Source organism: Sorex araneus, chromosome 2, assembly GCF_027595985.1.
Source record: "Sorex araneus isolate mSorAra2 chromosome 2, mSorAra2.pri, whole genome shotgun sequence".
Taxonomy (NCBI): Eukaryota; Metazoa; Chordata; class Mammalia; order Eulipotyphla; family Soricidae; genus Sorex; species Sorex araneus.
The window spans coordinates 5,967,196-5,976,958 of NC_073303.1; the positions used below are offsets into that span (position 1 = coordinate 5,967,196).

Genomic DNA, 9,763 nt, shown 5'->3' on the forward strand with positions numbered 1-9,763 from the left:
CAGTGTAGTGACACTTTTTTCCTAACTCACCAGAAGTAACATGAAAACATCATGGTATCTAATCTAGATTTTATGAGTTTTAACGGTTTATTAGAACCCTGTCTTAGAAATATGTTAAATGCTTGAGATGCTCTAGCATCGAAACTAAGATTTTCTAAAGCAATATATTGTTGGTCGTGAGAAAATAGGACTCACTAGTTCTTTATTCTTTTAGTTATCTCCTGTTACATAAAGATTTGTAAAGAAACAACAGGAACTTCTAGGAATGATTAATGTAGATATCCCTTACCCACACTGAGAACTCTTAAATATCTTAGAGAGTAGAAATGTTTCTAGCTGACATCATGAACCAATTTACAAAGAAATATCTAATGCTCATTCTGTTTTTCCTGCTATTGTTTCTTAGTGGTGAGAAATATTTTGTGAACTTGGAGTATAAAAATGACCTATTCATTTTTCTTTTTTTTTCAGTTGAAACTTTTTTATTTTTTATTTTTTCTTAAATTTATTTATTAATTAGTGAATCACTGTGAGGATACAGTTACAGATTTATACATTTTTGTGCTCATGTTTCCCTCATACAAAGTTCGAGAACCCATCCCTTCACCAGTGCCCATTCTCCACCACCGGTAAACCCAGCATCCCCCCTACCCTCCCCAATCCCATCTCCCCCCACCCCACCCTGCCACTGTGGCAGGGTATTTCCCTTTGTTCTCTCTCTCTATGTAGGTGTTGTGGTTCACAACAGAGGTGTTGAGTGGCCACTGTGCTCAGTCTCTACTCTACATTCAGCCCACATCACCCTTCCCCCGCATGGCCTCCGACCACATTATACTTGGTGATCCCTTCTCTGAGTTGCCCTCTCCCCAGAATGTGAGGCCAGCCTCCAAACCATGGAGTCAACCTCCTGGTACTTATTTCTACTATTCTTCTATTCTTGGGTGTTAGTCTCCTATTCTGTTATTCTATATTCCACAGATGAGTGCAATCTTTGTGTCTGTCTCTCTCTTTCTGACTCATTTCACTTAGCATGATACTTTCCATGCCGAGCCACTTATATGCAAAATTCATGACCTCCTTTTTTCTAACAGCTGCATAGTATTCCATTGTATAGATGTACCAAAGTTTCTTCAACCAGTCATCTGTTCTAGGGCACTCGGTTTTTTTCCAGATTCTGGCTATTGTAAACAGTGCTGCGATGAACATATAAGTGCAGATGTCATTTAGACTATACTTTTTTGCTTCTCTGGGATATATTCCCAGCAGTGGTATTGCTGGGTCAAATGGGAGCTCAATATCTAATTTTTTGAGAAGAGTCCATATTGTTTTCCAAAAGGGCTGAACTAGTCAGCATTCCCACCAGCAGTGTAGAAGGGTCCCTTTCTCCCCACATCCTCTCCAACAGTGGTTGCTTTTGTTCTTTTGGATGTGTGCTAGTCTCTGTGGTGTGAGGTGGTATCTCATGGTTGTTCTGATCTGCATCTCCCTGATGATTAGTGATGTAGAGCACTTTTTCATGTGCCTTTTGGCCATTCATATCTCTTCCTTGGGAAAGTTTCTGTTCATTTCTTCGCCCCAAAAATAACCTATTTGGTTTTTTTTACGGTTATTATTTTCCAATTTTTTTCACAAACCCTATTACAGTACAAACAGAAATTCAGTGACTTCATTTTGACATTCCTACTATGAAAACTATATCAAAATTCAAAATAGGCTTTCTGCGGCTTCACGAGCTCGACCCCAGAGGCAATTGAACTAATCTGGACATCAGCAGCTCCCGGAGAGGCCTCCAGGCTGTGATGGGAGCCCACTGGCCGATGCTCTGCCAGCGGGGCAGGGTTTTTTCTCTCTCAACTCTTCCTTATTGGGCGCAGCAAGGCGACAGCCAGTTTTTAGAACACAGAATGCAGGTACCCGCGGGACGCCCAGGAGATCCCAGGGGGCGGGTTTGCCGGTCCCACCCTTTGCCGATATTTAAGCACAGCGCCACACGAGCTCGACCCTGGAGGAAATTGAACTAATTTGGACACGAGCAGCTCCCAGAGAGGCCTCCAGGCTGTGATGGGAGCCCCCGGCCCATGCGCAGCCCACCGGGCAGGGTTTTTCTCTCCAGGCTTCTCCATCATATGAGCACCACAAAAGGGAAGTAAAAGCTTGCAGGGATGCAATTACTGGCAGAATTTTCCCTGGACTTCATACAAAAACCAAAACTGCGCAGCCGCGACAGTGGCCATGCGACCTAATATCTCTTAATTGTCAGCAATGTGAAACGGTTCCTTTTTAGCAGGTCTGACTGTGGGGGGAAACTCCAAACAATGATACTGAGATTTTTGTTGAAATAATGAAGGTAATCAAAGTAGCAGCCATTTCTCTAGACTATGAACTAAGCCTTAGCCCCACGCCGGCCGAGTTGAGTAAATATCCTCCTTTCTCAGTTCTTTTCCCTTTTCTGAGAGAAACACGGTGTGGCGTCCACTGTATTATAAGATCTATTAAGCAGGCATGAACTTAGAGGCGAGGGAATGGGAGGGGGAAAAAAAATTATGTACTTGGAACAGCCGGACACTTGGGCAGTCTCGGGCTAATCCCAGAGCATGCTCCGCTGAGATTCGACCCGGCGAATCAACCAGATCACATTGCTGCAGATCAACCAGAATCCGGAGGAACTACTCTACTTTTGGTTCCAGAAACTACTTGCAGCCATGTCTCTAGACTGTGAACTAAGCCATAGCCCCGTGCCGGCCGAGGACAGGAAATATCCTTTTTTTCTCCTCGGGCGGCGTGGTGTCAGCCATAATATGAGGACTATTTATTAAGCAGGCATGAACTTGGTGGCTCAGGAAGGAGGGGAAAAAAATTCTATGTACTTGAAACAGTGGGACTTCATATCTCTCCAGTCTCAGCAATAGAAAACTAATTATCAAATGCTTCATTGGCAGTAGGCTTGTCTTTCTTGGGAGAAAACTTCAACAATAGTGAGTTTTGTGTTGAATTATGGAATGTAATAAAGGTAAAGAGAAAATTAAGTGAAATTTATCAATTATGCAGGCGGGGATCGGGGTTGGGGGGCGGGGGTTGGGGTTGGAAGGTAGATTGGGATCTTTGGTGGTGGAATATGGGCACGGGTGAAGGGATGGGTGTTTGAGTATTGTATATCTGAGACATAAGCCTGAGAACTTTGTAACTTTCCACATGGTGATTCAATAAAATAAATTTAAAAGAAAAAATTCAAAATGGATTTCGTCTGGGCTGGAGCAATAGCACACCAGGTAGGGCGTTTGCCTTGTATGCGGCCAACCCAGGTTCAATTCCCAGCATCCCATAGGGTCCCCTGAGCACCGCCAGGAGTAATTCTTGAGCGAAGAGCCAGGAGTAATTGTCCCGGAGTAGAGTTGTAAACCATGCCACTAATTCCAGTTTCATTATCCTTCCAGAAAAGAAGCCCTGTACCCATTCGCTGTTATATTTTCCTTTGCCCCAAATTCCCAAACGTAGAACACTGTAATTCGTTTTCCATCATGCAGATTTACCTATCCAGCACATTTGAAAAAAGAATTGTTGAGGGATCCAACCCAGTGATGCTCAAGGGTTACTCCTGGTGGTGCTCAGGGGGTGCTATGGGATGCCAGGGACCAAACCCGGATGGGCTGTGTGCAAGGCAAATGCTCTCCCCGCTGTACTTTGGTTCCAGCCTCTGTCCTGGACTGTTTGAAGTCAGGACCCTGCATGTGATTTTTGACCAATCTAGTGTACTGTTTAGTGCAAGGGCCTAAGGATGCAGTGTTGCTAGGCAGTGCTGAGGACTGTCCAGGCCAATCCAGTGGCGTTGGTATTCCCCAGGGCTGCCGCCTGAGATGACTGGTGCCAGGAATCAAACTGGGGTGAGCCACATGCAAAGCATGTGTCTTAACCCCTCTCTGGCCTCTGGACACTTAAATGAAGCATCATACAATATAATCTTGTGACTGACTTCTTCACTTAACAAGTCTTATCTAAGACTCATTCATAATTTGGAATTTTTACTCAGTACATATTTAGCTAGGCAGAGACTGGCAAGCTACCCGTGTGCCAAAAACAGTAACAAGTCTCACAATGGACATGTTACTGGTGCCCGCTCAAGCAAATTGATGGGCAATGGGATGACAGTGATACAGCTGAATACTAATGTGACTGAGTATCTATACATTTATCATTTTAAATGTTTATATGTCATTGGGAAGATTTTAACCAGTCATCTGGGAAATTTCTGACAACCTGGTAATAGTACCAGACTTGACTCTTCTTCATGCTGTTGTTTGTAGGGTCATTTTTAGCCTGTCAATCTAATGGTGCTTGCTAGCAAGGATTAATTTTCATACAATAATTTGAATTTTGGGGAAATATGGATAACATAAAGTGTTGTAGTTGTAGCAAATTATTTTCAATGCAATGATTTTCTCACTTTTCTCTCTTCCAACATTCCGGAGAGATGATGCATTCTGAAAACTACTTAACTTTTGATAATTATAAGAGTCCACACTCACCTTCCAAGACATGAAACCAAGACAAAACATTTACCTGAGTAATAGCTCTTTATTGATGTAACATCGCATTGTGACACTACAAAAGTACAGGTGTGCTGCTGCATTAAGTCCATCACTAAAACTCCAATTCTCACTCCACCAATTGATTTTCCCTTTGTATCTTATTCATGTATCTCCTCTCCACGTCTTTTCTGGTCTCATACCATAAAAATTATTCTCGTTTTATTTAATGATTTTATTTGTTCATTTGTTTTGTTCTGTTTTTAATGTAGCACATATGGGCAAAATCATTGCATCTGTCTTTCTCCATCTAACTTGTTTCTCAAAAGCACAAAACTCTAGGTCCTTCCATGCTGTTACAAATGGCAAGGTGAAATCTTATCTAGAGCTGACTAGTATTCCATTAATTATGCAAACCACATTCTCTTTTTCTATTCATATTCTAATGATTATCTGTTCTGTTTCCAAACTTTGCTAATGTAAATAACCTTGTGGTGAACATGGAGAAAAAGTATTCAACTTTGTGTTTTGGTTTTTCTTTTTGTGCAGCACCAGATATCATTCAAACTTAGGGCCTCATACACATAAAGCATGTGATCAGGGGCCGGAGCGATAGCACAGCGGGTAGGGCGTTTGCCTTACATGTGGCCGACCCGGTTTCGATCCCTGGCATCCCATATGGTCCCCCAAGCACCGCCAGGAAAAATTCCTGAGTGCAAAGCCAGGAGTAACCCCTGAGCATCGCTGGGTGTGACCCAAAAAGCAAAAAAAAAAAAAAAAAAGCATGTGATCGGTAACATAACTATTTACGTGGTACTCTTTAATTACTGCTTTGTATTTCTTTAGAACACTCTCAGAAAGGAATGACTGGATTGAGTTCAATTTCTTCTCCTTTTTTTTTAGGGATTTCTATACCATTTCCCATAACGTCTATAACAATTCATATTCTCACCGATAGTGTATAAGGGTGTCTTCTTTCCACTTCCTCCCAATACTTGCTTTTCACCTCCAATAATACCATGTCCTTTTTGTGAGTTTGTAAGACAGGGTAGATTTTATTGAAATTTATTTAGTAAAATGTGAGGAGCGAGAGAGGAGCACATGTTCAAGAGAAAGTATAAAGCCTTCTCCAGAGGCAAAAAGACACAGAGACAAGCAAGGGAGATACATGTTCAAGGGAGAACTTGGGCTTGAAGAGCAAGCCAACTTCATATCTTTAGGAAGCCGTACCCTGGTAACTTTTTCTGACTATCCAGATCTACAGGTAATTCTCTTTGTGATTTCCCTTAAATTTTACCTAAATGGAGGAAGCAAACTGATTGCAAAAGAACATAGAGTTATTTGGGGAATGAAGCAAATACTCTATATTTTGAACACAATTATACACATATACTTTACACAATTATACATTGCTACAACTCACTGAAGTGTAAATTTCAAGTGGATGAACTTTATTGTATGAAAATTTAAATCAGTAGATCTAAAAAAGGGAATTCTTTGTACATTGAAATGCTGCAGTACCACATAACGTATTTCTGTGGACACAGAAGTATCTTTTTACATTTTGTGAAGTTTGAGTGTTATGTGGTGTAATTTGTGGTCCACATTATTTAGTGTATCTTGTGTTACATAGATAAACCTTTCTTACAAGATGAGATCAAAGACAAGGGATTGTGTGCCCTTTATTAGTATTCACATAGGGATGTGACAAAAGAGGATAAAGAAAGAGAAACACATTTTATGGAGAGAAAGAATCCAAACAATGGAAACTATATAATCATAAAACACTCAGGAAAGTAGGTAAAAATCTGAGATCTTATTTTAGTCTTCTAATCCATTAAAGAGTGTCTAAATCAATTATATCTAGATTTTTGAAAAGAGATGGAAAGCTATTACTATAACTAGTATGTATTACCACTACAAAAGTACTGTGTTTACAAGATTGTACTTTAAAACAAATTATCCTTAGACTACTATACCTACATATAAACTGACAGGCCTCATTAAAGTAAGATTCACATGGTATATGGCAATAGTGGGTGTGATATAATAATCAACCACTTTACTGAAGTGATTCCAAGTAATGTATTTTAATTAGAAAAATATATAAGTATATAATTTATCTGTGCAATAGCCTTGTCATTAGTAAATATTCATATAATTTTTTAAATTAAATAATAAATCAATTCTTTTCATCAATAATTTGTTTAGGTAATTTATCAAGATATCCATTGAATGAATCAAATTATTCTCTGAACTCAGTTCTATCTGCTCCAGTTTTCAGACACTACAATATTACTTTACTTCATTGGTCCCAGCTTATGAATTGTCATTTAGTCAGTCTATAAATTGCAATATTAGAAGTTATTCACACTGTCTATATGGTTTGACTACTTTCAAACAGTGAAATAGAAGAAAACCTCCTCATAAATTATTCAAAACTCTCTCGGCCATGATTTATGAATCTTTTTATCTGTCACTAAAGGTAGCATTTTAAAGGTCATGAATCACTTATTTTTTCAACAGTAAAAGTTAATACTCGCCGGCAAATAATAATGGCGTTTAAAAAGAAAGGCTTTGAACACAGGGATAGAGAAGAGATTGCTAAATCAATGATGGTGGAGTATCACTTAGGATGGGAGATGTATGCTAAAAGCAGATAAAGGACCAAACATGTTGGCCTCTCAGTATCTGTATTGCAAACCATAAGCCCAAAAGTAGAGAGAGAGTAAGAATGAAATTGTCTTCCATAGAGGCAGGGGGTGTGGTAGGGTGAGGGTGGTGAGAGGGATACTGGAGACATTAGTGATGGAAAATGTGCACTGGTGGAGTGATGGGTGTTCGATCATTGTATGACTAAAACTCAATCATAAAAGCTTTATAACTGTATGTCATAGTGATTCAGTAATTTTAATAAAAGGCTTTAGAGTATCTTCAATTTATAGCTAGCTACACAAATTTTATCAAATTGTTTTAGAGTATCTTCAATACATTAGTTAACTAAATCAACTAAATTAAACTAAACATATTATTTTGATTTTATTTCACTTAACAGCACTACCAAATGGAAATTATTTTCAGAATTTTGTCTAAGCATCTTATTTTTTCTTTTTTCTTTTTCAATAGGTACACTGTTGGCATTATGTCAAGTGACAAATTCAGGTATGTATGTACACTCCAATTCTTATCTTCTAGAGAACTAGCTTTTTCAGGTTAAAAAAAAAGTGTTCTATTAATCTATGTTACCAAGAACCCTAAATTTAGATGAGATTCCTTAGCTAATGAATAATGGATAAACAAATAGGTAGACAAAAACCAGAGCCATTCTGAAAAAAAGTACTTATACTGTTCAGTGTGATAAATATAGAGACCCACAGAATGAGTTGAAGCCAAAAAAAGTTCCTAATATACATATTTGGCCAGAGAGATATAATAAGGGGTAAGGTTGGCCTTGCCTGTGGCCAACCCTAGGTTCAATCCTCAGTACCATAGGGCTCACAGAGCGCTCCCCAGGACTACTGAGCACTGCCGGTAGGTAAAATAATTTCATAATTCTGAGTTTCTTTATGTCTTTGCTTCATAATTCTGGAATCTTTGCTCAATCTTACTATAGATATTAGTGCTCAGTTCATAGATTAGCACATTAATTTTAGAACTCAGACTCTCATTTCTATTAAGGAATTGTATTATTGAAAGAATTTGAAATTAAAAGTAAAACAGATCAATAAGCTATTTCTACATAAGAGTCCAGAAATGACCACTTAAAAGAACAACAAACTCAAAACTGAACTCACTGAAGCTTGGTGGGTTTGCAGTCTATGTCTTCCGGAGTAGAGAAACCATGCTTCAAGACCCAACACAGATTTCTGCATGGCTGATCTCTCTGTCACATCTCCCTGTCCCAGCCCAACAGTCTCTTCACTGCCCCTTTGACATCTTTGTTTCTGAGAGTGTAGATGAGAGGGTTGAGGCTGGGTGTGACAACCGTGTAAAAGAGGGCAATAAACTTGCCTTGTTCTTGGGACTTTCCCGATGGCGGTTGAAGATATATGCACATAACAGGTATGAAAAAGAGAGATACAACCAGCAGATGAGCGCCACATGTCTTAAAGACCTTTTGGAGTCCAGTTCCAGATTGCATCTTCAGTACAGTCCAAGCAATGGCACCATAGGAGCTGAGGATGAGAAGTAGGGGTAAGAGAACAAAAATAGAGCTCATGACCATGAGGGTTAGCTCATTAGCACGGGTATCAGCACATGACAGTTTCAGCAGTGCTGGAACCTCACAGAAGAAGTGGTCCACTTGATTATGTCCACACAAGGGAACCCAGAATGTAAAGGAAGAATGAAGTGCTGAAGCGGTAAAGCCACTTACCCAAGTAGCCACGGCCAAGTACTGGCAAAACCGAGGGTGCATGATGACATTGTAATGCAGGGGTCTGCATACAGCTGCGTAACGGTCATAGGACATCACCACCAATAACACACACTCAGAGGAGCCCAGAGCAAGGACAAAGTAAAGTTGAGTCATGCAGCCAGCATAAGAGATGGTCTTCTCTGGGCCCCAGAGGTTGAATAACAACTGCGGGATGGAGCTGGTGGTGTAGCAGAGATCCAGGAAAGAGAGGTTTGAGAGGAAGAAGTACATGGGGGTGTGGAGATGGGGGTCCAGGTAGGACACGACAATGATGAACAAGTTTCCTATCAACGTCATCAAGTAGAATATCAAGATGACCACAAAGAGAACTACTTCCAGATGAGGCCAGTTAGAAAAACCCAAGAGAATAAAGTAACCTTCAAAGCTTGCATTCTTCTCCTTCATCATTCATTTTTCCCCCTGTATCTGAAGAAATAATCACAAACTAAAAGTCTGTCTATTCATTCTCAAACAGATCGTGTGGTGGGGGAAATCAATGTTATTTCCAAATGCTACATTTATGAATGCAAATTTGCATTAAATTTTATTAATTTATTCTTGGCTAACAATACTATAAAACCTTGGAAATACAGCTTCACACTTCTATCTGTAAACTTCACCGCAACCATCACCAAGTCCTCTTCATGTATCAAACACAAAGTTTTTTTTAGGTTTATGTTTTATTCAGTCTTTTGTTTTATTATGGATACATTCAATAACCATTCAAGTTAATAATATTTATTAAAGCCTCCTTAAGTTTTTCACTTGGATAAATGATCAGACATCTTCCATGGTGAAGAAGAAAATTGATTTAAAATATCTG

General features: G+C 39.5%; 1 protein-coding gene across 1 annotated transcript; it reads right to left on the reverse strand.

Moving 5' to 3' along the window:
- Positions 1-8,409: 8,409 nt before the first annotated feature.
- On the reverse strand, positions 8,410-9,348 carry LOC129402338 (olfactory receptor 2J1). Its single transcript, XM_055128487.1, has one exon. The coding sequence runs from the start codon at positions 9,346-9,348 to the stop codon at positions 8,410-8,412; it is 939 nt and encodes a 312-aa protein (XP_054984462.1).
- Positions 9,349-9,763: the final 415 nt, after the last annotated feature.

Excerpts from the sequence above, each read along its gene's own strand:
- LOC129402338 (XM_055128487.1), bottom strand. The coding sequence starts at position 9,348 with ATGATGAAGGAGAAGAATGCAAGCTTTGAAGGTTACTTTATTCTCTTG.